This window comes from Myotis lucifugus, unplaced genomic scaffold, assembly GCF_000147115.1.
Source record: "Myotis lucifugus unplaced genomic scaffold, Myoluc2.0 scaffold_107, whole genome shotgun sequence".
Taxonomy (NCBI): domain Eukaryota; kingdom Metazoa; phylum Chordata; class Mammalia; order Chiroptera; family Vespertilionidae; genus Myotis; species Myotis lucifugus.
In genome coordinates this window covers 1,594,700-1,622,456 of record NW_005871155.1, presented here as the reverse complement: position 1 = coordinate 1,622,456, position 27,757 = coordinate 1,594,700, and the positions used below count along the sequence as shown (strand labels likewise).

Below are 27,757 nucleotides of genomic sequence, written 5' to 3'. Positions count from 1 at the left end.
GCTTTGAGTTGTATATAGAATCATTCTATACATGCTAAAGTGCTCTGCAAATATAGTTTCCAAAGACTTACCTATGAGAAGACCATTTCATGGCTGAAGATGAGAAATAAAAGTAGAATCAATTAATTAATAAAAAAACACCTCCTCCATCATACTTCATATGAGTTGGCCTGACACTGTAGGTTTGCCTTCATTCATGAAAAACATCAGAATTATATGTATTTCCACATTTCACAAAATGAATAAAATATTTTGGGAGAAAATTGGGCTTTGCACACTACTAAGCCACAGTTCCTCGATCACAAGACCCTGTGAGGAAGGGGGGGGGATGATGAGAGCCTGCAGTGGGGACTCAGCAGACTCATCCTGAGAGCTTCAGTCCCTGAGTAAAGCTCAAGGGGTCAGACTTGGGACAGAGGAAGCAAAGGCTGATACAACTTCAGAGTAGGAGTGACTGAGAGCGGGAAAGTGGTCAACCAGAGCTGGTTCTGAAAGGAGGAGGTAGGCAGAGACTCTGGAAACAGTGAAATGATCCTTCAAAATGACCAGCTTCTAATATTTTATCTGCTATTTCTGAGCTTTAAATTTTCCTTAAATTAAAAAAAAAAAGATTACTGGTTTTAAAAGTCATGTGGCTTTTGGCTTGCATTTCAGATATTGTTTGACCAGATAAAAATCTCCTCACAACTTCTTGATAAGTTTGTAAAGGAAGAACCTGAGAGTCCTATCAACCACAAAAGAGAGACAGGTATATTGGGAAATAACAAATTTTCGTTCTCTGAATACCCTATAAACATAATGATAAAACCTTACTTGGAAGAGGTCACTGAAAACCTATGATCATATAAGAGTAATGAATGTATTATTGTGCCTTTGGAGAAAGAAAACTGCTAAGAGCCTTGAATCATTTTGCCCACCTGATACAGTCTCTCTTCTGGGTCAGTTGGAAATAAAGGAGAAAACATGATGTGGGTGGCAGGCAGCAGGAGACAGGGTGTACAGGAGCATCTACCTACAAAGCTGACCCCCCACACATCACGTACCCCTTATGAGTTACAGCCCCAGGCTGCTTTCTATAGCCCCGTAGATTTACCAGCTCTTACCAAAATATGGTATGTCCCTATACTGAGGGTTCCATGAAGAGCACTTGGAGAGAATGCCCACTGTCGTGAGTGGATATTGTGATCACCTTTATATGCTCTTTTCTTAATGTGATAGACCAGGCAGAAGAATCCACCAAGCTGGCAGCGTTAACGCCTGCCGAAGTTGACTACTGCCTAATAACTATCCCCTTAAACGACCAGTCTGAGCTTTCTGTGAGTATGGGGTGCGGGGGACAAGATTCTGAACTGTGTCCACTAGGATGCCAACAGGTGGAAGCACTCTCCTGGCTTGTAGTCCATTTTCTCCAGGCCAACCTTCTGTCTCTGGTTTGACCATCCCCTCCTTTAGATTATTTTTGCCTGTCATGATTATGTGATCTCTCCTTTCTCTCAACTTGGCTCTCTCATGGAATGAGTGACTTGGCGGGCTCTGCCTCATTCCCTCATTTGGGATCTGGTGACTGAGATGTAGGGAAAGGAGACTAATCTTCGGGGATATACCTGTTTTTTACTTACTACCTGTGGCAACTTGGGCAAATTTCCTAACATCACTGAGCCTGAAGATTCCCATCTCTAAAACAGAGGTGATAGCTGGTTCTCAGTGTGGATCTCTGCGATCAAAAACAGAATGTGTGTACAGCACCTAACACACTGCTTAGCACGGATAGGTATTCTGCCCCTTCTCCTTGGCTTACATTTGATTATCTGGACACGTCATACAGAAGTGCGATGACATTGTAATGGTTTTATAAAAACAAACACACCAAAGATTACTCCTTTAGATAGTCGGTCTCCTTGGCAGGTTATGCATTTATCCCAACAATTTTGATGCTATTAAAGACAGTTTTTGTAAGTCTTCCTTTGATGTTTCCCTTAGTAACTTTGGAATGCTGTGATTGTCTTTGATAGTGGCAAATTTTCGCCTGAGAATGAATATCAATTTATTAGAATAGCCAACTCTAATAAATAAAGAGCCTTGTATCTTAGTATTCAATGGAAATGCTTTTCTTTGGAGGTGGCTCCAAAAGAATGATAAAAGAGGGCTTCAAAGACACCATAATTAAACACATATTTTTTTTCTGCAGCAAACAAAGATAGCTGATAGTTCACCTGAAAAATTGAAACTGGGTGATATACAGCAAGGTCAGATTTTTTTAATCTATCATAAATAAGTCTTGAATGGTATTTTATATTTAAATATTTAATTGAGAAACTTTTGTTTTTGTTTTTAATTCCCATTAGAAGTTCCTTCAAAACATGAGTATTCTTCAGATTTACAAGAGCAATCAGGAAAAATCCTGGTTCCTAAATTAAAAGATAAATCCAGGTAAATGATTTTCAAAACTAACCAATTATGTAGATTGCTGTTAATGTGACTAGTTAATGCACAAGTCAACAGTCTAGGTCTGTGGTTGGCAAACTCATTAGTCAACAGAGCCAAATATCAACAGTACAACGATTGAAATTTCTTTTGAGAGCCAAATTTTTTAAACTTAAACTATATAGGTAGGTACATTGTTATTAACTTAATTAGGGTACTCCTAAGGCTTAGGAAGAGCCACACTCAAGGGGCCAAAGAGCCGCATGTGGCTCGTGAGCCGCAGTTTGCTGACCACAGGTTATCCCTCTTTCCTGGACCTGGCCACGCCCCACAGAAGGAGAGAGCGCTGTGTGCAGTTTTCTGTAGGATTAGAGCAGAGGTGGAATGTTCTCCTGACCTATAGGTCTCTACTATTATACCCCCAGTGCTTTCTTTTGTGATGTATTTTTCTGCAGCAAAACATTGAATATCCCCAATCAGAAAATATATATAATTGGCATTAATTAATTGGCCACTTTTCCATATAGGCCTCTGAAGAACAGATCATAAGACAAGTGATTTTTTTATGGTTTGAGACATAATTAAAATGAATTAAACTGTACATATGTTAAGTGTATAATTTAATGAGTTTTGACATATGTCTATACCCAGGAACCATGACCACAAGCAGATAATGACCAATCTTCACCAAGAATTTCTTCCTGCCCCTTTGAACTCCCTCCCTCCTGCCCTTCTTTATACCCCTCCCACCCCCGCTGCAATCACTGATCTATTTTCTGTGACAGATAAGTTTGCCGTTTTAAAAATCATATAGAAATGGAATCAAGGAGCTATTTTTCTAGCTTCTTTTTTGTGTGTAATTATTTTGAGATTCATTCATGTTGTATGTATCAGCTGTTCATTCTTCTATATTGCCCAGTAGTGTTCCATTGTATGGGTGGATACACTGCAAGCTGTTTATCCATTCACCTGTTGATTGACAGTTGAGTTGTTTCCAGCTTTTTGTTGTTATAAGTAAAGTCCTTAGGATTCATGTATAAGTCTTTGCAGGGACACATGTTTTCTTTTCTCTTGGGATGGAGTGGAATGGTTGGATCATTGTTGGTGTATGTTAATTTTTTTAAAAAAAATACTGTCAAATTGCTTTCCAAAGTGGTTGCATCATTTTACATTCCCATCAACAACTTTTGAGAGTTCTAGATGCTAGACCAGGGGTGGGCAAACTTTTTGACTCGAGGGCCACAATGGGTTCTTAAACTGGACCGGAGGGCCGGAACAAAAGCATGGATGGAGTGTTTGTGTGAACTGATATAAATTCAAAGTAAGCATGATTACATAAAAGGGTACAGTCTTTTTTTTTTTTTAGTTTTATTCATTTCAAACGGGCCGGATCCAGCCCGCGGGCCGTAGTTTGCCCACGGCTGTGCTAGACATTCTTGCCAGTAGTTGGTAATGTCTTCCTTATCTTGCCATTGCAATGGAAGTTAAGTGGTATTTCATGTGGCTTTAATTTGCATTTCCTTTATTTGTAACAGACCCAAACTAGAAACAACCCAAATGTCCATCAATAGATGAATGGATAAACAAATTTTGTTATATACATACAGTGGAATAGTACTCAGAAATAAAAATAAATTAACTATTGATATAGACAACATGAATGACTCTCCACACAATACCAAGTCAAAGAAGCCAGACAAAAAAAGAGTATGTATTGTATGATTCCATTTACATAAAATACTAGAAAATGCAAACTAATCTCTAGAAACAGAAAGATCAATGATTGCCTGGAAATGGGGGTTCATTGGCCCTTTTTTTATTGTGATAAGAACACTTAACATGAGCTTTGCCCTCTTAATAAAATTGTATGTGCCCAAACAATATTGTTAACTGTAGGCACATTATTATACAACCAATTTCTAGGACTCATTTATCTTGTGTAATTGAAACTATACTTGTTGAATAGCAAGTTTGCATTTCCTCCTCCCTTCAGCCCCTGGAAATCACCATCCTATTCGCCCTTTCTGTGCGTTTGACTCATTCATTCATTCATTCATTCATTTCCTCACCCAAGGATATGTTTTGTTGATTTTAGAGAGAGAGGGAAAAGGGGGTTGGAGAAAGAGAAACATTGATGTGAGAGAGAAACAGATCAGTTGCCTCCCGTACACACCCCAGCTGGGCATCAAACTTGCAACCTAGGTATGTGCCCTGACCAGAAATCAAACCCACAACCTTTTGGTGTATGGGATTATGCTCCAACCAACTGAGCCAACCATCCAGGGGTGAGTTTGACTCTTTTAGATACCTTGTGTAAGTGGAATTGTGCAGTATTTGTCCTGTGACTGGCTTATTTCACTTAGCATAATGTCATTGAAGTTCATCCATGTTGTTGCACATTGCAGAATTTGCTTCTTTTTTAAGGCTGATGAGTATTCCATTGTATGTATGTATCACATTTTGTTTATTCATTCATTCATCTATGGACATTTAGATTGTTTCTGTATCTTGGCTATCTATACTAATAAAAGGGTAATATGCTAATTAGACTGGACATATTCCGGACATCCATCTGGATGTCCTTCCGGACAAAGCCATGGTGGCGAGGGCCAAGGCAGAGGCAGTTAGGAGTGACCAGGTCAGCAGGGGAGGGCAATTGGGGGCGACCAGGCTGACAGGAGAGGGCAATTAGGGGTGACTATGCTGGCAGGCAGAGGCAGTTAGGGGCAATCAGGCAGGCAGGCAGAGGTGGTAGGGGCAATCAGGCAGGCAGGCAGGTGAGCGGTTAGGAGCTGGTGGTTCCCGATTGGAGAGGGTGCAGGCCGAGCTGAGGGACCTCCCCCTCCCGTGCATGAATTTCGTGCATCAGGCCTCTAGTTGTAAATAATGCTGCAGTGAACATGAGAGTGAAGACATTTCTTCAATATCCTGATTTCAATTCCATTGGATATATGGGATTGCTAGATCGTATAATAGTTCTACTTTTAATTTGTTTGAAGAAATTCCATACTGTTTTCTATAGCAACTACACCATTTTACATTCCCATGAATTATGCAAGGGTCCCAATTTTTCCACATCATCAACAACACTTAGATTTTATTGTTGTTAATCCTCACCTGAGAATATTTTTTCAATTGATTTTTTTTTTTTTTAGAGAGAGTGGAAGGGAGGGAGGAAGGTATGGATGGATGGAGGGAGGGAGGGAGGGAGGGAGGGAGATAAGGAGGGAGGGAGGAAGGGAGATAAGATGAAAGAGAGAGAGAGAGAGAGACGTCAATGTAGGAGAGACACATTGCTTGGTTGCCTCTCACATGCACCCCAACCAGGGCCAGGGATCGAACCTCTAACCCAGGTACGTGTCCTGGACTGGGAGTTGAACCCAAGACCCTTTGGTCCATGAACCAACGCTCTAACCACTGACCCACACTGGCCATGACGAAAGCTATCTTTTTAGCACCTGAGGGGATTCTAAAGCAGAGCCAGACAGGAAGCACTGCTCTGCAGTTTTGCCAAACCTGGCTGCTTATCTGCGGGTCCTACCCTGCCTTCCTCTTTGTATGCCTGACAGAGAAGGGCTCCACAAAGGTTTGTTTTGTTTTAAATAACTAGTTGTTGTCAGGCAGAGGATCTATGGAAATGGATTGCAAGTTAAGTTCTGCACAGGTTATGGTGCTTCCCATGCACGGGGCTCACATCAGACAAAGGGTATATGAAGGGGAAAATAGTTAGGGCTGTGAAGGGAGGGAAGGAGGAGGTGATGGTTGTACAGTTCCACTGATTTGATATATTTTGTTTTAGGAAAGAATCTACTTTCAAGGGTGCCAGAAAGCAAGAAAGAAGGATGTCGGTAACGAAGTAACTTTTCTTGTTTGCAGGCATTACTTCCCAAATTTTAGTTATTTGCATACCATCTTCAAAATCCGTTATGGCTCTGCTCTTTATCTCTATTTTTCTCCATTAAATTGATCTTAAACTTATTTTAAAGGGAATTATTTCACTTCCAAATGGAAAATTAGCATGAGTTGTAACAAATAATAAGGCCCCAAATAAACACAATAGAAATAACAGTTATCATATCAAACTGTACTTTTACTTGTATCAGGCTTTGAGGCTAAAGCCTGTTCTTGCTTTTAAAGAAAAGATAAGTAGAAGAGAAGGGTTCAAGACCTACTGACACTTGAGATTTATCCTGAATGGAAGCAGACGTGGTAATGAAGTGAAAAATGTTTTGCTCTGAGTCAGTGGCATGGTTTTGTTTCTCTGGGCACCAACTTACACCTCTCCAGCTTGTCTCCCACTTTGGGGTGGTCAGTGCTCTAAATCTGTAGTCAGAGCATTTAAAAAAAATCTCTATAATGAATATTAAATGAAATTTTCTACAACCTTGAGATCATGAGCTTCAAACAAATGAGTTAAGGCTCTTCCTGGCTTGCTTTTAGCAATGGCTCTCACTTTCCACTGCCCATCTTCTGGTTGGAATCATCAGGGGAGCTGATACAAAACCGCAGCCTGAAGGTTCTGACTTAGTTGGTCCAGGGGAGAACGCAGGCATTGGGATTTGTTTCAAAGCCCCCTCCTGATATGAGCCAACTTGAAAAACAGCTGCTCTTGGTACTTGCACTTTTTAAAATAACTTTCAGCCCCTGAAAGTTATGTATATGTATATATGTATACACACACACACACACACACACACACACACACACACACAAATTTTTAAAAAATTGATTTCAGAGAGGGAGAGGGAGAGGGAGAGGGAGAAAGATAGAAACATCAATGATGAGAGAGAATCATCGATTGGCTGCCTCCTGCACACCCCCTATTGGGCATCGAGCCCACAACCCGGGCATGTGCCCTTGACTGGAATTGAACCCTGGACCCTTCAGTCTGCAGGCCGATGCTCTGTCCACTGAGCAAACCGGCTAGGGCTTCAAGCCCCTTTTATAAAACTAAAGAAAGTGAGATTTTTTTAATTGGGTGCATTCAGTGAAGTGATGCTTGCTCCTTTACAAGACACTGGCTGGGCAACTCTGGAACGAATGTAGGGGTTCCGCCAACCTTTTTTATTTTTTTTCACAAAAGGAAGATGGAGATAGGCCTGGCTCGCAGAATGCCTTTCACACATGAGCTTCTCTACAAAAAGGTGAACTGCTAAACATTTAAAATAAACTCATTTGGAAAATAGATTGTTCACCATCACCCACCTTAAAGGTTATGGGTTGTGTTACCATAAACAAGGGTGACGCTGCTTCCCACCCTAAGCTGCTTCTACGCTCTGCCATTTCAGGCACAGGGTGGATCCTCCAGCTGACATGTGTTAGATTGAGAAGAGCATGAGAGGTACCATCACCACTTTGGGATTCCCGGGATTCCTCCCTGGCCTGAAATGGGAACGAGCTGTTACGAGCTGAGTGGTGGAGCCCTGTTGAGAGAGGCATGGCAGCACCAGGACCGGGTCTCCGGAGGGCACAGGAAACAGGGCTCAAATAGAGAGGTGCTTTATTAAAGTCAAAACACACTTCATGCTAAAGTTTCTTTGTTTCAGCATTTCTAAAAATGAATCCAAAAATAGAAAATTAAATATATATATATATATATATATATATATATATATGTGTGTGTGTGTGTATGTATGTATGTATGTGTATGTATATGTATATATGTATGTATATGTGTATGTATATATATTATAGAGTTGAGTAATCCACCAGAACAGATTAAATTGTCCTGAAATCTCTAACCTTTACAGTTCAAGCTCAGTTTCTTTCTTTTTTTAAAATCCCCACTCAAGGATTTATTTTTTATTGATTGGAGAGAGAGGGAGAGGGAAACATCGATGTGAGAGAGAAACATTGATCAATTGCCTCACGGAATCACACCTGTTATCCTTCAGTGCATGGGACGACACACTAATTACTGAGCCACACCAGTCAGGGCCTGCTCAATTTCAAAAGGCTTTAAGGTTTAAATGAAAAGGACCCTCTTATTTTTATTTTGGTTCCTCTAAAATGTAGACAGGCATGTCTCTGAAAAAATCATTGTTATACTTTCTTTTGTTGTTTTTGGTAGTATTTTGAAGTTACAGTGTTGGCACGATATTGAGGTGCACCAGCTTTTAAACAGCTACTTTGCATCTCTTCAGATGCAAGTATCGGACTAGAGAGGATTTTGTCATCCTTTACAACAGCCGCTTGGCTGAGAACTAATGAAATCATCTGTTTCTTCTTCCCCTCCTTACTTCAGTGCCTTTTTATTATGTAAGAGACCTTGTTACTCCTCTTTTGTCTAACTTTATAGTGATATGCTTAATTGTACATAGTGGGTACTGACACCCCTTTAATAGGGTGCATTTACTATCTGTGTTTGTAGAAGTTCAATTACAGGAGACACCTCTTCTCGGAGAGTAATCAAGATTCAAGTTCTAGTGCTACTGTACTATCTTGGGACATTAACAAAGACAGGAAATCCCTAAAACCATATCCTGGTAGAAGAAAGACAAGAACCAGAAGTAGCTTAAACAGTAAGTTTGGTGCATGTCTTCTTTCGAGTCATTTTTCAAGTAAATCAGCAGGTGTTTATTTCTCAGTATGTGATGAGGGTGCCAAAGAGATGTGCAATCCTGGGATTCTCCTTTCCTGCTACAATTACATGGAAAAGGCAAAATGTACATGTGTGAAACAGTACAGAAACATGGAAGGGGCCATAACCGTTAAGTCCAAGCTGTAGATTAGTGGAGTGGGAGTTCAGATAAGAGGAATCTGATATGAGCTGGAATCTTCAGGAAAAGCTTCAGGGAAGAGGTGGGTGGGGCCCGAGCTCCTCCTGGGAAAAAGAATAGGTGTGCAGAAGGGGGAGCGTTCTAAGTTAGGTAAATCTCCAAGGACAGACGGAGGACCCAGGACCACATTCAGGGACATGATCTGGAGCTGAGACTTCGTGCCGGCTGGTGAGGAACAATGTTGAATCACTAGAAAGGGATCTTAAGAGACAGACATCTGAACCAGTTGTAGGAAATAGGAGTTGCTTCTCGCCTGGACGTGGATAATTGGGAGAGGGATACATGAGTTTTTATATTTGTCCTAAGTAAATTTATCCACTGTACACTTTTTCCTTTCCTTTCAGTCTTGCCGCTTTTCCCTCCCAGTCCTGCCAGTGACCGTTATAAAGACCAAGTAAGTCAATTTGACCTGGGCTGCCTTGTGCCCTGTGGCATCAGCACGGCACGGGCAGACCTGCTTAGGGTTAAACTGTATTTATTTCTTAAAAAGAAAAAGCAGTGGTTGTAATCCACTGTCAGTAGAAACTGCAAGGACTTCTAAACATTTAGTATGACCTTGGGTAAAGACTTAGGATCTTTCTTCCTTGTTCCCAGATGTTGCTGCAAGATTATAATAGTGCTTAACATCTGGGCTGTTCTGATTTACTGCAAATGTGTGCTCTTTTGAGTTTACTTTTAAAAATAAACTTCTTGGTTTAATTTTCCCTTAGTGTTCAGTTCGTTGATGTGCTACTTCCAAAGCTTTTAGTGATTTAGACATTTAAACCTTTATTTTGCAAGTGGTTGAAATGCCTTCAGGGTTACGTAAATATTGAATAAACCCTCAAACTTTCTTAATTTCCTTCAATTATCCTTGTTTTTTAGAAAAGTAGTTAAGAGTAGGAACACCAGTGTCCTCCAGACCAATTCAAAGCCTAATTTTAGCTGAATTACCTCTCTCAGGAGTTGGCTTTTGTTTCTTGTTAAGTGAGAACCATCCGGCCTGGCTGCTGGGATTCTGAGGGCATCCACAGCAATGTGGTTAGTGCTCCAGTCATAGCTAGAGGTCTGCCCCCACCCGCCTCCCTCCTTCAGCCAGGGGAGTGCTGCCCACAGTGCATCTCAGGGCCTCTCCGGTCCTCTATGGCAGAGAACGTTTGCAGATTAAACCTGCGAGCCAGAGTAAGTACCCGCATATTTATTCAACCTGAAACAATGAGTTATCCGTTAGAAATAGACCTAGAGAACAGTGTTTAGTAAATACACCTTATGTTTTAAATAAGCACCAAAGAAACGTCAAAGCTCCGAGAACCCATAAATTTAAGCTGTGCAAGTGATGAGAAGTCTATGGAGGGCATTGCTGTCTTTGTACAAATAGTGGTATTCAAAATCCACTTCTCTGTGTTGGAGTATAAGAGAATAATTTAGAGCAGGGGCCAGCAAACTTTTTCTGCAAACAGCCAGAGAGTAAATATTTTCATCTCTGTGGGCCATATGGTTTCTGTGGCAACTATTCAACTCTGCCATTGTAACACGAAGGCTGCCCTGGACAAAACCGAAACAAATGGGTGTGTTGTGTTCAAATAAAATGTTATTTACCAAAACCTGATTTGGAGCAGTGGTTAACTTTAGCGGTCATCAGGATGGCCAGGAGGGTTTGTTAACATGCAGGTTGCTGGGTTTCGTTCCCAGAGTTTCTGATTGAGTAGTTGAGGCTTGAGAATTTGCATTTCCATCAGGTTCCCAGGTGTTGCTGATGCCGTGGGCTGGGACCACATTTTGACTTTGAGTTATTTTTTATTTAGAATTATCAATTGATGTATGACCTAATGTGTTCCAACTCTGGGATCTTATAGTCTTGGCATTTCAAATGGAGCAAATCCAACACTTAAACTTTTAAAAAGGATATTGGAAATGCCTTAGAACTTTTTGATGACTTGTCTTGAGTGGTTATGAATGTTAACACTTCTAAAATGTACTATATTTTAGGCTAAACTTTTAACACCATTATGGAAAGGTGCCTCCAGGCAAAATGACGCCACACATCCAAAAATTTCTGAAACAAAATTTCAGGGTAGTTCTGCCCATTTAATTCCTGAAACCTCTGCCCAGAAAACAGGTATCTGATTTCTGTTGATTTACATAGAAAACAGTTGTATTTTGGGAAAGGTAGTTTGAAATAAATAAAATGTTTTTCTTTTACTGTCAAAGAAAGTGTGAAAATATGCTGTTCTCCTCTTTAATATTCTCATTGGCAAAAGACAGAGGATGATTAAGTTGTAATTTTACTTTAACAGCTGAGATCAGCTTGTGTATAAATGAATGCTTTGTTCTCTTTTAAAGAAATAAGAAACTCAAATGATGACTTGCTAGCAGGGAGTGGTAAACTTTTTTGGTAAAGAACTGGGTGATAAATATTTGTTGCTTTTTGGCCCCTATAGTTTCTGCTGCAACTATTTAATTCTGCAGTTGCAGCACAAAATCAGCCACAGGTAAGATGTAAGTCAATGGGCATTAGCTGTGATTTTATAAAACTTTATTTATAAAACCAGGCAGCAGAATCGGCATAAGGGGCCAGAGTTTGCCAGCCCTTGACCTATAGGGTTTATCTTAACCACCACTGTATTTTATTGAAACTATTTGCATCTTTTAAACTTGTAAGAGTAGGGGTTTTGTTTCTCTCACCTTTATCATTCTGCAGCTTACTTACCATACTGCCAGGCACATAATGCCACCAAGAAAGGCAACTGACAACCTTTCAGCTTGGCTGCCACTGGCAGAAAAGAAGGAAGGAAAAGAAACAAGGAGAGAGGAAAATTAGCAATAGAGACTAAGAGGAGATAGGGGAGTGGAACTAAGAGAGAGAAGGAGAGGGACCACAGTGTTGAGGCAGTAGAATCCTGGCCCATGAATTTGGGGCCAGATCACATCTATTAAAAGTGCTGATCTAATTGAAGGAAGTGGCTATTCATTTTATCTACAGTGCATTTTAGGGCCTCTCAGGTGAACTGCTGACCCAGTAACCATACTTGCCATGAAAGATACGAAGTTTGGGGTTTTCTTTCTTTCAGTTAGTACTGTGTCCCATTGTTTTTGATGGTGAGATTTGCTATGTAGAGGGACAGTGAAATGTTAGCGCCTGAAGTTGCTTCATAGTGTGTTCATTCCCTTGAAATTGTTCTCTCTAATACTCAGAACTTGAGAGCCCCCACCCACTGAGCAGTGTCTCTTCACTGGAGCACTCAGAAGAACAGAATGTATCTAAGGTACTATTTAATTATTGGGTTTTCCAGAATTAATGTTATATTTGCATAATGTACTGGCTTATTCCTTCTTAAAGGATAATGTAACATCATTTGTGTTTTATTTGGAAACAAGTATGTACATGTATTTGTGGTCTGTTTGCCTTTTTTTCAAGACTGTAAACGAAGACTCATTGATGAAAAGTGCTAACCTCAAACATAAACTGGAAAACCTGGAAGACAGAGGTGAGAGAATACTAAACTCTTTTTGCAGAATTAGACAAAGAAAAATTAATCAGATTTGGGGGGGCTGTGCTATTATTCAAATTGCATCAGATAAACATTGTTGTGAGAGAGAAACATTGATCGATTGCCTCCTGACTAGGGATTGAACCCACAACCTAGGTATGTGCCCTGAGAGGGAATTGAACCTTTTGGTGTCCGGGAAGATACTCCAACCAACTGAACCACCTGGCTAGGGCTGAATTATTTTCTTTCAAACATCATTTACCCTTGAAACAATGCAACCCTCTAGAAAATATCCATCTATACTTTTCAAACAAATGAATATTTACCACAGGGGTTTTGTTTCTCTCACCTTTATCATTCTGCAGCTTACCACATTGTCAGGCACATAATGGAACCAAGTAAGCATGCGACTGACAACTTCTCAGCTTGGTGATGAACTCTTTTAGCTTTTTTTTTATTTTTTATTTTTTTTATGGGAACATTTCTTGTAAATCTAAGAGCAAAGAGAAGAGATAGTGGCTCCTCTGGGAGTTGAGAGTATTTGAGAGTTGAAAATTGAGAGTATTTCTTATGCTTTAATTTAATTTTTTATTACAGAAAAGCTGGATATGGGCTCTTTCTTTTCCAAGTTCTGCAGAGTGGGAATGTGATCTTTAATGAAGTTTTCAGTTTATGAAGATTTTATTATAGCAAGCCATGAACTTCATCATTCATTGATCATTTTATTTATATACCTGGTATATAATTATTTTAACATTGACTATTCTCTAGCATAATTATAACAGCAAAATTATTTTCCTTTTGTTATCTTGAAGTCTATGACTGGTATTTCCTACTGTGGTGCTATTTCTAAAAATTTGTGTATTTACAATTCCTCCCAAAAAGTAGTTTTAGCAGATCTTAAAATGCTAAACTTTATTAATTTCTATTTATAACTTATGTAGCAGGCATTTGGGTCCCTAAAGTTTTTGATATTCCTCTATTTCTTTATTAGTAATATAAGGTAACTAGAATAAATTATCTCTTTTATCAAGATTCTGTTCTAGGATATAAGATGTCCTTTTATTAAATCATTTTTATTTTTTAATTACATTTTACATACATTATTATATTATGCATGTTTCAGGTGTACACCTTCAGTGATTAGATATTACATAACTTACTAAGTGATCATCCTGATAAATCTCACACCCATCTGACACCATAAAAAGTTATTAGAATATTATTGACTATACTAGAGGCCTGGTGCACGAATTTGTGCATGGGTGGGGTCCCTTGGCCTGGCTGGCGATTGGGGCCCATTGGGGCCAGCTGGGCAGGGGGAGGGACCATGGGGGGAGGTTGGCTGTGGGAGCACACTGACCACCAGAGGGTAGCTCCTGCATTGAGCATGTGCGTCAGAATGACTGGTCAACCGGTCGTTTGGTTGGCCAGTTGTAACAGTCACTTAGGCTTTTATATATATAGATTCCTTATGCTGTACTTTACCTCCTGTGACTATTCTGTAACAACCAATTTGCACTTCTTAATTCCTTCACCTTTTTTAACCACCTCCCTATCCCCCTCCCACCTGGCAACCGTCATAATGTTCTCTGTTTTTATGAGTCGGTTTCTGTTCTGCTTGTTCATTTTTTTATTTATTTTTACATGCAATCAGTGATAGATATGCATTTATTTCCATTTTATTGTTCAAAATTTTTCTCCTTCTCCTCCTCCTTCTCCTAGTTCTCAACCTGTGGGCCGCAACCCCTGAAAATACATCCTGCATATCAGATATTTACATTACGATTCATAACAGTAGCAAAATTACAGTTATGAAGTAGCAACGAAAATAATTTTATGGTTGGGGTCACCACAACATGAGGAACTGTATTAAAGGGTCTCAGCATTAGGAAGGTTGAGAACCACTGTAAGACCCTTTAAACCTTTCTTGTAATACTGGTTTGGTGGTCATGAACTCTTTTAGCTTCTTTTATATGGGACATCAATGGGAGGTACTTACCCCCAGGCCAATCAGCTACAAGGACTAGCTGTGATCATAGACCACCATGGAGGATAAGCTGTGCAGGGCCCCACCCAACATAGTAGAACCATTACTTTAGTGGGGCTCTGGTTCCACTGAGTCTACCCCTTGACTGAATCACTTATGGGGGTGATTGGGTGGTGATGCTTCAACATGGTCTGAGGCTGTCTACTAGGTGTACTGGCTCAGGGGTTTTTCAGGAAGTATAAGCCAAGCTCAGTCACTGCCTCTGTTCTGCCTGGGGCCACCTGGCATGAGCTAGAAAGCAATCTGTAGATGGCTGCTACTTGTGCTGGGCTTGGAGATGCCCAGGCAAGACCAAGCTTTGAACCAAGGTTGGAAAAGCCACTGGAAACAGCCTGAGTGGGCCTGAAAGTTGGGTGGTGTGTAACCTCAGAGAATCACTAGGGTGGGACAAACAGTGTAGCCAGTTTGATGGAGTCTCAGCTATAGCACCCACCTGGTGGCTCTGTGGGAGGAGGGCTCACCAAAGGAACAGTGGCCTCTGCCAGCACTTCTGTCTGGGAGAAAGCTGCCACCCCAGCATTGGAGCTCAGAGGGCGTAAGTCTGAGTAAGTCCATGGGTGGGCCCTGTAAGAGGTGCTGCCTGGGACTCCAGCAGCCTCCATCTCACTCAGCCTTAATCCCTGCTGTTTTTTACAGCCAGAAGTTATGAGAACTCTTTCTGGTACTGGAACCCTGACCTGGGAGGCTTTGTGTGGGGTTGGGACCCTTGCTCCTCAGGGTGGTCATCCACAGCCAAGATACCCCTCCCGATTTTTATCCAACACAAGTGGGTTTAGGACCAGCCCATTCTACGTCTTTGCCCCTCCTACCAATCTCTATGTGGCTTTTTGTTTAATTCCCTAGTTGTAGGACTTCCATTCAGTCTGTTTTCAGCGTGTTTTGAATGATGATTTTGTAGTTTAGTTGTAATTTTGATGTGGTGTGGGAGGATGTGAGTACCATGTTAACCTACATCACCATCTTGACCAGAAGGCAAGATGTCATTTCTTATTCAAGATCTTATTTCATAGTGGCTTGGATATTCTGCAGCATTCAATCATTCCTTTACTCTCTGAATGTCTACTGAGTGTCTGCTATGTGTGAGACACTTTTCTACATGTTAGATATTCTAGAGAACAAAACAGAAATAATGCCTGACCTCATTGGAGCTTACCTTCTAGTTGGGGAGACATAATACATAAGAAAAGTAAAACATGTAGTATATTATATTGTGATAAAGGCTAAGAAAAATTAATTGGGAAAGAGGTTTAGAAGTTGGGGGTGGTATTGAAATTTTAGGTTGAATGGCCAGAGGAAACCTCAGTGCAGATATGTGGGGGGAAGGACTCAAGTTAGAGGAATAAGTGCCAAGGTCTTTAGGTGAGAATGTGTCTGGGGTTCTGAGGAACCGCAAGGCGACCAGGGTAGAGGAGCAGAGTGGAGAAAGAGAAACTTGCCTCTTTGCTTCTCTACTGTCTTCCTACCACACTGTACAACTCTTTGCACATAGTAACATTCAATTATTTATTAAGCAAATTAATTAAATTAGATTCTAGAACTTTCAGAGGGAAAACCAATAGTGATTAAGCTGGATATGTGAGGACAAGGGGGAAAGCAGATGACTTTGCAGGTAAGTGTGTGTGTAGTGGCTAAGTATATGGTGGAGAAGAAAGTGGTTAGGGCGAGGAGGGATAGGAAGGAGTGGGTTCAAGGCGGAGCTGTTGAGTGGGCAATTGGAAACACAAGTTTGCTGCTTAAGAGAGCTCAGACAAGAAAGGTATTTGGGAGATGATGACGTTATGGGATTGATGAGATCCTCCAGGGTCACGCTGTGGGAATGTAGAAAGAGATATGGATTCATTCTACAGGCAGGACCTCAGACCCTGATGATGGAAGAGAAGCAGACAGTAAAGAGAAGCAGGAGTCAGGCTGAATCCTAGTGTACTCTTGACAATGGTGGTGCCTCTGATAAGATCAGGAAGGCATGGATGGGGCGAAAATGAATATTAGAATAAAAAATATTTACTAAATGCCTAATTAAAAAGAGAATCTATATTTAAGTCTCATAAGCTGAGGCTCTCAAAGTCTCAAGCTGGTGAGGAGCCAAAATGACCTCATTTATAAGGTAGCCCTCAGTACAACCCTAAAGCTCCAGTGTTACCAGCAGGTGGCGCATTCCGCAGGGTGATAGAAGAGCTTCCAAAGCCCATTTGCCTGGAAACCTTGCTACCTTGCCATTTAGCCTTGAGCCTGTGAAGTGTTTGTTGTTGTAGTTGTTCTTTTGTTTTGTTTGTTTGTTTTGCAGGACATGGAGGGGAGCAGTATTTTTGATGCCAATGATTACTGCTTTTTGTTTGAGTCAGTCAGTACTTATTCCTAATGGTTCAGAGCTCATCAAAGGGAGGCCTGTTCCCATGTGTCCTTTTTAGGCATCAGTAGACTTAGTGCTTTGATACTTGTTGAATGTGCCAAATGGTAAGTAATTAGTAACAGGGAAGAACTTTCACTTACTGCTCGTCAAGGTTAGATATTAACTGTCGAAAAGAGGACTAACTAAACTTGGGATAAAAATAATGTGTGTGTGGTTATTAATGTGCTGTGCTTGCCTTTAGACATGTCGGATGGTAGTTCTGCTAAGTGGAAACAGTCAAAAGTGGAAGAGGATGGTGCTCCAGGCTCCCTTTCCTCCGTGACAGAAGCAGCAGACTTGGCAGGTAACATTATGCATCTAGCCAGCCAGTCAAGCAAGACTGTGAGAAAGTGTAAGCACTGAATGTACCAACATGAATTACCAGGGGGTTACAGTTTGAAGATCATAGCAGCTGCAGAGCCCTAAAAACTAAGCGTTCTGTCCTTTCAGAGACACATAAATTGCTGCACAAATTACAGATAAAAGCCAGCACATCTCCTCCCTAGCCTTTAGATTTCTGCCTCTTAACTCGTCTTTATGGCAATTTTCAGGGCCTGGGCATTCCTGAACGTATAGGTCTCTGCTTTAGTTGATAGTTATTAACTAAATTTCTGTGGTGGATACATTCACTCTATACCAGTGAAGGAGGGGGATCTGAAATGTCTGCATTTTGGGGGATGGCCTTCTGGATGAGTGGCGCCACTATATTTTGAAACACAAGTCTCCAAGAAGGCAGGTTTGGAAGCCCAGGGTACTGGAGGGTGGTGAAGGGCCAGGCAGCCCGGCTTCCAGTCCTGAAGCAGTTGGTGTGAGCTTGCACAAGTTATCTGCTCTCTCTGTTTTTTTTTTTGTTTGTTTGTTTGTTTGTTTTTTAAATATATTTATTGATTTTTTACAGAGAGGAAGGGAGAGGGATAGAGAGTTAGAAACATCGATGGGAGAGAAACATCGATCAGCTGCCTCCTGCACATCTCCTACTGGGGATGTGCCCGCAACCCAGGTACATGCCCTTGGCCGGAATCGAACCTGGGACCTTTCAGTCCGCAGGCTGACGCTCTATCCACTGAGCCAAACCGGTTAGGGCATGCTCTCTCTGTTTTTATGAGGATTAAAGGAGTTGACACATGCAAATCTCTTAGAACAGTGGTCGGCAAACTGCGGCTCGTGAGCCACATGCAGCTCTTTGGCCCCTTGAGTGTGGCTCTTCCATAAAATACCGACTTCTGCGCATGGGCCACGAAGTTTCAATCGCACTATACGTGCGCGCCCGCACGTGGTATTTTGTGGAAGAGCCACACTCAAGGGGCCAAAGAGCCGCATGTGGCTCGCGAGCCGCAGTTTGCCGAGCTGCAGTTTGCCGACCACTGTGAATGATGCCAGACCCCTCATGTGCTCTCAGGAAACGTCTGGCATCCGGAGTTGTTATGCCAGTGTTTCCCTCATAGAAATGCCCTACCCATCACATCCTCCTTAAAACCTACTGCACCTCAGCCTGCTTCTTAGACATCATATCGGTCGCACTGATGTAAAGTGCTGGGAAAGTTTGGATGGAGCGGACACTTGCTGGAGAAGGAGGTTTGGTAAGAAGCAGCATGAAGCGCCTGCCGTGGGGACTCTTGGCTTGAGTTGGCCTTGTCGGCATCAGCCAGAGCCAGCCCGCTGCAGTCAAGCCAGGCACCCAAGGGCTTCGTGGATTGGATGTGTGCTTCTGTCTCACTCCATCCTCCCGGCAGCTGATGGACTAAGCACATCTACTTCGCACTTTGTTAATTTTACTTAATGTTCTGTTTTTATTGTTCAGAAAACATTTCTACTCCACCCCTGGCCGTTGTGCCGGAGAACTTGAATAGTTCTGCTGTTATCACAACCTTTGAGAACTTCACTAGAGAACTGGAAAGACAATGTGAGGTAATGGTCCACTGACAATGAAAAGCTAGCTTGTTATGAGTTTAAAGTAACAGGTTCATATTATTTATTAATACCATTATCTTTCATGTGTGCAAGTATTCCTGAGTCTGTCTTAGCTGTGGCCCCTGACTTCAGAGTCTTGGTGAATTGTGGTTTGTGTTTATCAGAGAGCTACTTCATGTTCATTTGCTGCCATGGGACCAGAAGGACTATGTGCAAATTGGACTCATGGTTAGGTGTCACTGAAGGCATTCTCAGACAACTGAACTAGCAGGAGGCAATGATTTTGTCACAATGATGGACAAGGAGGATTTGGGAGAAGAAGGCATGTGGCTAGGAGAGGTGTCTGGGACAAAGTTGGAGTTAGGCTGTGGGAGGGTGCCCAGCAGAGTGCTGGCTTACCTGACACTGCACCTGTAGGCTGTCCCAAAACTGTACCTGCCAGATGAACTTTGGAACCATTTCAGTCTCCTCTTTTTTGTCCTATTTTTGTATATCCCTAGAGTTATTTAATAGCACATTTGAGAGAACTGTCTTACACTAATACACATTCATTTAACTAAGTTGGAAGATCTCCAAAGTCTTATTTTCTACAATACTCTATAAGCTAATTTATAATGGAAAGTTGTACATGATATTCAATATGTGTTGCAATAGTATGAATGCAAGTTTTTCTATTTTAGCTTATTGTTCTGTATTGGTACTGGCCCTGAGGTAGTACATGGGAGGTGTGTAGCATTGCACCTTTTCACTGTTCGTTAGCAGTAATGTTTGCTATGAATGTTGTGTGCTGTCAAAATCTTTTTAATACAAAGCCTGCCTTTCATTTGTGTGGTTATGGTTGACCCAAATGTGATCTTGTATTGTTATTATGGTTTAGCTTAGGTACAGAAGGAGTGCACTTTATTCAGAATATGCAAAGCAAGCACCGAGCTGCCTAATAAAACTTTTGAACCAGATACATCACTGTAGGTAAGTATTGGCTTTCAAAACAAGTTTATAAAAGTGTGATTGCTCACAAATGTTTGTCTCATGACCACTGTGCTGGGTCGTGAGGAGTTGGAGCTCAGGAAGATGTGAGGTTTGATATATTGCTTAACCCTTCCAGGTGTCTGGTTCTTCATAAGATGAGGGGCTGAACTGAAGGCCCTTCTTAAGCCTCTTTATGGCTTACCATTATATGGTTCTAAAAGACTACAGTAGGTCCTTGGGTTACGTCGGAGATCAGTTCCTACTACGGCGCAACATAATGTGATTTTCGCCGTAAGTCGGAACCCACCTACATAAGCACCTACGTCACTCACATGGAGCACATACAGCAGTAATGAAGTGAAACAGTAAAAAAAAATGTAAAAGAAAGATAACAATTCCTGACCTTGTGGTAAATAAATAATAAAAAACATAAAGCACATATGTACATACGTTGAAATGATGAAACTTTTTTTTAATAAATAAATGGAAGATGGCGACATAACCACGAAACGATGTACGTCGAGTCTGACGTAACCCGAGGACTGCCTGTATTCTTAAAAAGTTCATAATCCAACTGTGAAGACAGGGCAAGCATGTAAAAATGCGGGATAAATGATATGTGGTATGGACATACAGTGGGATATTCAACTTAAAAGGAATGGAATTCTAATATAAGCTACAACATAGATGAATCTTGAGGACATTATTTTAAGTGAAATATATAAAAGGACAATTATATGACTCCACTTATATGAAGTACCTAGAATAGGCAAATTCATAGAGACATAAAGTGGAATAGAGGTTACCAGCGGTTGGGGGAGTGGGAAATGGGTAGTTATTGTTTAGTCAATAAAGAGTTTCTATTTGGGATGATGGAAAAATTCTGGAAATGGAGAGTGGTGGTGGTCACACAACATTGTGAATGTCCTACCACTACTGAATTGTACACTTAAAATGATCAAAAGGGTCAATTTTATGTTATGTATATTTTGCAACAATAAAAAAATACTACACACTCATGCACACACAGACCCTTGTCACCATGTAGCAAGAAGTAAAAAGGAGCTGAGATTTCAGACAGATGTGAAGGACAAGAAGTGCGAACGGGGAGATGGGTTTCTGTAGTGACTGGAGTTGATCCAGAGTGATTACAGTGGAAGTGCTTCTGGAGTGAGGTTTTGGAAACAGATATGAATGGAACAGGGAAGGTGAGTATAGAGATGGTTCCTGTTGGAGAGAATGGCCTGTAAGGGAAGGTGGGGAAGGAAATGCTGGCAGGCCGATTTACTTAACCGACGTAGAAAGTTTCTTAAGGCAGAATATATAACATGAATAGAAATTTATAATTTTTTTCAAACATTTATACATTGCATGTACTGTCATTTGAGTCTCAAAACAAGCCCATGAGGGACTTTGGACTTGTGGAACTTCCATCATCTTTTAAGGGGCATGCATGTATTCATTTTTTAAAAAAAATAGTTTTATTGATTTTTAGAGAGAAAGGAAGGGAGAGGGAGAGAGAAAGAGAAACAGCCAAGTGAGAGCAGAACATGGGTCAGCTGCCTCCTACACGCCCCCTGCTGGGGATAGAGCCCTGCAAGCTGGGAACGTGCCCTGAGGGGGAATAGAATCGGGGACCTTTTTGGTGCATAGGATGATGCCCAACCAACTGAGCCACCCAGTCAGGGCTTTACTCATCGTTTTGTTCAGCAAATGCACACAGTGGCGCTCGCTGGGTGCCGGTTCTGCGATCCATGCAGGAGTGCAGGGGAGCAAACTTTAGGGCGGCTTGCCTTCGCAGAGCCTCCTGCCTAACGGAGAAGACAAGAAGCAAGTGAACAAATAAGCAGTTTATATGGTGGTTAGACACAGAATAGTGACTGTTAGAAATTTCAAAATGAAAACGTAGAAATGGAAAAAAAAGTTAGCCAATTTCAGTTTTCAGAGCCCGCTTACGCAAGAAAAAGGGGAGCAAGGGGAGGTAGGAAGCTCGGGAGCCGTGGTTAGTGGGACCGTGGCTGCTGCTGGCCCAGGCCTGGCGTCGGCCCCCATTCCCTGAGTCCTCTCTCCTTTGCTCTGCAAAGTATGATTTGAAATACCAGCTTCCTCCGGCTTTTGTTGAAAGGCTAAATCAAAGTTCGCATAGTACGTTTTGGGGTGAGGATGGGCAGGCAGTGAGGGGAGGGAAGAGAGACATGTATTCTTAAAATGAATGTCTGGAGAAGAAGGTGACATATCCCTGCAGGAAGAGGATTAAGTGGGTCTTTGCCACAGCCAAGCAGTCCAGTGCGATCTGTTCCTTTTACCTTTATCAGGCTGAATAAACTAGAGCAGTTTAACAATATTGTTCTTCGAGAGCTGACCAGCCTTGAGAAGGATATGCAGGCTCTGAAACACCTTGAGAAGGATGTTCTGGTAAGTTCTTTGTGTTTACAATGTTCTCTGTGACTTACGAGAATCTGTTCCAGGGTGGAATAACAGCTTACTGCTTAAAGGCAACTTTTGTTCAATTGTAGGAGTTTTGGGGGAAACAGGCTGCTGATCTGAAATCATTCTGCGATCTGCAAATGCTGAGGTATTTTTTTAAAAATATTCTTTCTAGAAGTATCTTAGTTGAAGTGTGAGGTAGTGGGGGTTGATGTTGGTAAAACTTGACACAGGAGCTCCGTAGCTGCTGCTTGTTAAACCAGCCACTTCTGTGGCGCTCTGAGCAGAGTGTGGCTTTGGACGTCCACCGAGAAGTGTAAATTTTGAAAAGCTGAAACAGGGTCATCCGAATTGCAGTGCTTTTGATCCAAGTTGATTTATTTAAAAAAATGAAAGTGAGTAGATTTTGAGCAAAATATTTAGATTTGTGAGTAAGCAGTTGATTTTCAATTGTATACGAATTGTGTTCCTGGTACAATCGATTCGATCAAGAGCACACACATATAAGACAACAAGTGGCTTTATCCTCCTCACGTTCTGTGGCTGCTGCTTCAGTCCCTCTGCAGTCCCCTCCCGCTGCGTGTAGGGAGGGGCAGTGCTTCTGCCTGGGAGGAAGTCTAGTGTTTCCTTCCGCTTGAACACTCAGAAGGGATCCCTGTGTAAACTTGCAGTGGCTAAAGCTGTATCTGCCAGTTGAGAACCAGCTCTGTCACAGAAATCTAACTCAGGTGGTTTTAGGATGGACAGTATTCTGCTTGCACCATATATTTCAAACAACACTTTAGAAATCTGAGTTATTCCTCCTCCGTTACTCCATTTAGCACAATAATAATGACAGTACAGACCATGGATTTTCAAAATTCTTGCACACGCACATCGCCCTCCATGTGTTCTCAAAGGGGATATGCTTTTAGAACCTCTTTACTGAGTGCCCCAGGTTTCGAACTCTTAAACTGAAAAGTTTTTTTAAAGATAATTTCCATTGTATTTTTTTTTCCAGAGAACTTTAGTCCTTAAGGACTTAGCTCCTTACACGGGCTTTGGTGGAGGTCATGGGGCAGCACCCAAAGGTCTGAATTAGGGTGGGGATGTTCAGTCCTTCCCAGCTTCAGGAGGCAGCCAATCAATGATTCTCCCTCATCATTGATGTTTCTATCTCTCTCTCCCTCTCCCTTTCTCTCTGAAATCAATCAAATATATTTTTAAAAAGTTGACACTTGGATTTAAAAAACATATATTAAAAATAACAAATAAATCTGTACATATTTATGTAAGTAACAGATTTTTATGAAAAATAAGCAGATTTTTGAAAGCAGGAAATGTGAGAAGAGTAGCACTTTTTTATGTTTTTGCAAATTTCTTTAATGTCTGGCCTAATAGAAGACAGATGCATTCTCATGTCTGCTTCTGAATTCAATCTGTTGTGATATCACATCCTGCAGCCTCTATAAAATTCAACTGTATATTCATGAGCGAGTAAGAATAAAAAAAGCAAATAATGTCTTATTATTATTACCATTTGCCAAAATACATTTTGACCTCACAGAACCTTTGGAAGCTTAGTTTCCTTAGAGATCCCCAAGGAAAGGAGGTGGGTCCCTTTAGAGTTCCAAAGATTCACACTTTGAGAAATGCTGTTATAAAGCAACACTATAATAAGCATTAGAGAAAAATATACCCCCTAGTCTTCTGAAACCTGGAGAAGTCACTTATTTTGACTGAAGCCCAGATTTTAGATCACTGTCTCTCTAGTTCACACAGATTACATTGTAGGATACTAATTACTATTTACATTCATCTTGCTTGTTAATAGGCCCCTGTGTGAATTTATAATACCTCAAAGAACAGACTGCTTCAATATACATCCCTCTGGGTTTTGCACTTGCTTTCCTTTCTTCCAAACACCCAAGGAAACCACCCTGTGGCTTACATATGAGAGAGGATGGTGATGCTCTTAGCTCATGCTGAATGCTGACTGGGCCCAGGCTCTAGGCTAAGCGCTTGCAGTGCCACAAGCTTTAGAGAAGTTAATTAGCTGGGTTGATATCCAGTATCTGGATCTGGTCAGTATCCAGTGTCATCCCTTTGTCATGTTGGCACATTAGTGTTGGCCTTATGTAATTTTCTAGGGAGATGAGGACATTTCTCAGACCAGATTATTTCAGCCCCTAGCACAGGGCTACAAAGAGATTGGGATTCAGTGATTTGAGTTGTGGTCATGAAATACCTCTGCATATGTGTGGGCTAGTGGTATTGGCAGATGATGCATAAAATAGAATCAAGTAAAATATTAATTTCTTATGTCAGTATCCTAGATTGGCCATTGACTCTCTCAGCTCACATAGATAACAATCTATGAAATAACTCTGTTTATGTATATACACTAGAGGCCCATTGCACGAAGAGATTCGTGCAATAGGCCTTCCCTTCCCCTGGCTGCCAGCACCGGTTTTCCTCTGGCACCTGGCACCCAGGCCTTCGCTCCTCTTTGTGGCTCCAGATGGAGCCTTCAGTCTTCGCTCTGCCGCTTCGCCCCTACATATGCAAATTAACCGCCATCTTTGTTGGGTTAATTTGCATACTCTCCTGATTGGCTGGTGAGTGTAGCAGAGGGACAGTTAATTTACATGTTTGTCTATTATTAGGTAAGATAATATGTATATTCCTATTTTTAATTGCCTAATGTGAATATAATGAGATGGACTAATTTCTTCCAGGCTTAATGCAATTCAGCCTTCCTGAAGAAAGCCAAAGTCCAGTTTTATTATTGGCATTCCTGGGGTAGGTACAAGACTGGCTTTGTTCAGATGATGTGTACTGGAGTGGGAGAAGCAAGCACTAAAAGATATGTTGTCCATATTACAGCTCTTCACTGAGCGTTCTCCTCTTTCACAGTATCTCCCATTTAGCTATTATCCCTTGGATCTGGGTCATTCATTCACTAAACATTTACAATTGAGTGCTTGCTCTGCTGCCAAGCACTATGCAAAATGTGGAAATACAATGGTTATCACACAGACATTCTCCCACCTCCATTGAAAATAAATTCCCTGAAGGAATACAGAAAAAAAAGACAAATAAACAAAACTAATTGCAAGTTTACTAAATGCTTTGAGGGATATTAACAAAGTGTTTTGGCAGAGAGTAATAGTGTAAAGCCGTGGTCGGCAAACTGCAGCTCGCGAGCCACATGCGGCTCTTTGACCCCTTGAGTGTGGCTCTTCCTAAGCCTTAGGAGTACCCTAATTAAGTTAATAACAGTGTACCTACCTATATAGTCTAAGTTTAAAAAATTTGGCTCTCAAAAGAAATTTCAATCGTTGTCCTGTTGATATTTGGCTCTGTTGACTAATGAGTTTGCCGACCACTGGTGTAAAGTATCAATTTCAGATAGGATGCTCATCAGTGGTTTCTCTAAGGAAGTGACATTTAAGGTGAATAGACTTGGGAACAGTTTACAGCAACCAATTTGGGTGGGGACGAACTTGACATCTTTGAGGAACTCAAGTTCTTGGCTCACAGTGGTATAGGGACAGTTATTTGAAATGAAGTTGGGAACATGGTCGACTCTCAATGAGGTAAGGCCTCATTGCCCTTGTTGAGGAGTTTGAATTTTTTTCCTTCACTAAGGGTGAAGGAAAATTTGGATGGGTTTTGAGCAAAGGCATTGAGGGTGAGGGTAATATAATCTGATTTAGATATATATATTTTTTAAAGATATATTTTATTGATTTTTTACAGAGAGGAAGGGAGAGGGATAGAGAGTTAGAAACATCGATCAGCTCCCTCCTGCACACTCCCTACTGGGGATGTGCCTGCAACCAAGGTACATGCCCTTGACCGGAATCGAACCTGGGACCCTTGAGTCCGCAGGCCGACGCTCTATCCACTGAGCCAAACCAGTTAGGGCGGATTTATATTTTAAGAAAAACATTCTAGCTACTGTGTTGAGAATTGATTGGGGAAGTAAAGAATAGAAGGTGAGGGGAAGAATAGAAGAGGAAGGCGTTGGAGGTGGACAAAAATGGAGATTCCAGATCCATTTTGGAGCTAGAATTAATAAATTACTGACAGATGGAAGGAATAGGCAAAGGAAGCAGAAATAAGGATGACTCCTAGTTTTTTGTCTTTTAACAGTTGGATGGGTGGTGGTGCCAGTTAGACCGATAGGGAAGATTTGGGGTGGGAGGAATCAGTGGGTGGAGCAGAAACTAGAGTTAATTTGTTAACATTTTAACTTTCAGATGTCTATGCAATCCAAGTTTTGATGAGAACCTGGAATAATGGACAGCTTTCCAGGAAAATATAATTTAACGAAATAGACTCCTGAATACATGGAATAATAGGCAAATATTCATAGAGGAAATAAAGTTGATAAAGAACTACCCTACAAACATGTATGAATCCAGATTGCAGCACAGAGGAGTTCTACTGTTTGTTTAAAGAAGAATAACTTTAGTGCTGTTCAGGTTGATTGGTACTGGTGAATTCATTATAGGAAATGGTCTTAAGACTTTCTTCTGGGGTAGGGAGTGCTTTGACCCAAGGGCAGGGGACACTAAGATATATTCAGCCTCTTATAGTCATGGGCTTCTGGGGTTGAGTCAGACCAGTTTTACTCCTCTGTGAGGTCTTCAGGCATCACTTTATCTATTGAGTACGTTATATTCTCTGGTTCAATTTATCCACCTGAATGTAAGATTCACTACATGAGAATAGAGGCTGGACCACATCTGTATCCCAACCAAAAAGCAGACTGCCTGGGTGAATGGATATTTAAAAGAAAAAGAATGCTGCCAGAGATGGAAACTCTGAATTTAGGGGTAAAAAAGGAGGCAGCTGAAAGTGAAGAACTACATAAAACTGCCTTAAAACATTGGCACAAGAACTCAAAAGGCAGAACAGTCTACGACAATTTACTGTTCAAGCAACCAATCATACCTTCACAGCTCCTCAAAGTACTATACCCTTCAAACACTGCCTGATATATCTACACTAATAAAAGAGAAAGATGGTAATTGGCGTACGACCGCTACCCTTCCCATTGGCTAATCAGCATATCCTTATGCAAATTAACTGTCAGCCAAGATGGCGGCCGGCAGCTAGGCAGCTGGAAGCAAACATGAGGCTTGCTTGCTCCAGGGACTGCAGACTGCAACGTTCCCTGCCTGCGCTGCCGGCCTCTGAGCTGGCAGTTTGAAACATTCTAACAAATATAGGGCCGGGATCTCAGAGCTGAAGTTATACATTGTTTCGATTATAGAACCGAAACAAACCAGATACCTGCTCTCAGAGCTAGAGCCAGAGCTAAAGCTGGCCCAGAATAAAATAAAAAAAA

General features: G+C 41.3%; 1 protein-coding gene across 1 annotated transcript in view; it reads left to right on the top strand.

Annotated features, from left to right (window-relative positions):
* Positions 1–25,170, top strand: part of SYCP2L (synaptonemal complex protein 2 like) — a 62,800-nt gene extending 37,630 nt beyond the window's left edge. The window contains exons 16-31 of the mRNA XM_023757415.1: positions 655–748; positions 1,219–1,316; positions 2,189–2,246; positions 2,346–2,430; positions 8,495–8,573; positions 8,795–8,945; positions 9,548–9,597; positions 11,172–11,301; positions 12,378–12,448; positions 12,601–12,670; positions 17,315–17,416; positions 18,914–19,020; positions 19,901–19,992; positions 22,308–22,407; positions 22,509–22,567; positions 25,137–25,170. Of these exons, the coding sequence (XP_023613183.1) occupies positions 655–748; positions 1,219–1,316; positions 2,189–2,246; positions 2,346–2,430; positions 8,495–8,573; positions 8,795–8,945; positions 9,548–9,597; positions 11,172–11,301; positions 12,378–12,448; positions 12,601–12,670; positions 17,315–17,416; positions 18,914–19,020; positions 19,901–19,992; positions 22,308–22,407; positions 22,509–22,567; positions 25,137–25,161 (1,371 nt within the window). The 3' untranslated portion in view covers positions 25,162–25,170. The remainder of the gene's footprint in view (positions 1–654; positions 749–1,218; positions 1,317–2,188; positions 2,247–2,345; positions 2,431–8,494; positions 8,574–8,794; positions 8,946–9,547; positions 9,598–11,171; positions 11,302–12,377; positions 12,449–12,600; positions 12,671–17,314; positions 17,417–18,913; positions 19,021–19,900; positions 19,993–22,307; positions 22,408–22,508; positions 22,568–25,136) is intronic.
* The last annotated feature ends 2,587 nt before the right edge of the window (positions 25,171–27,757 follow it).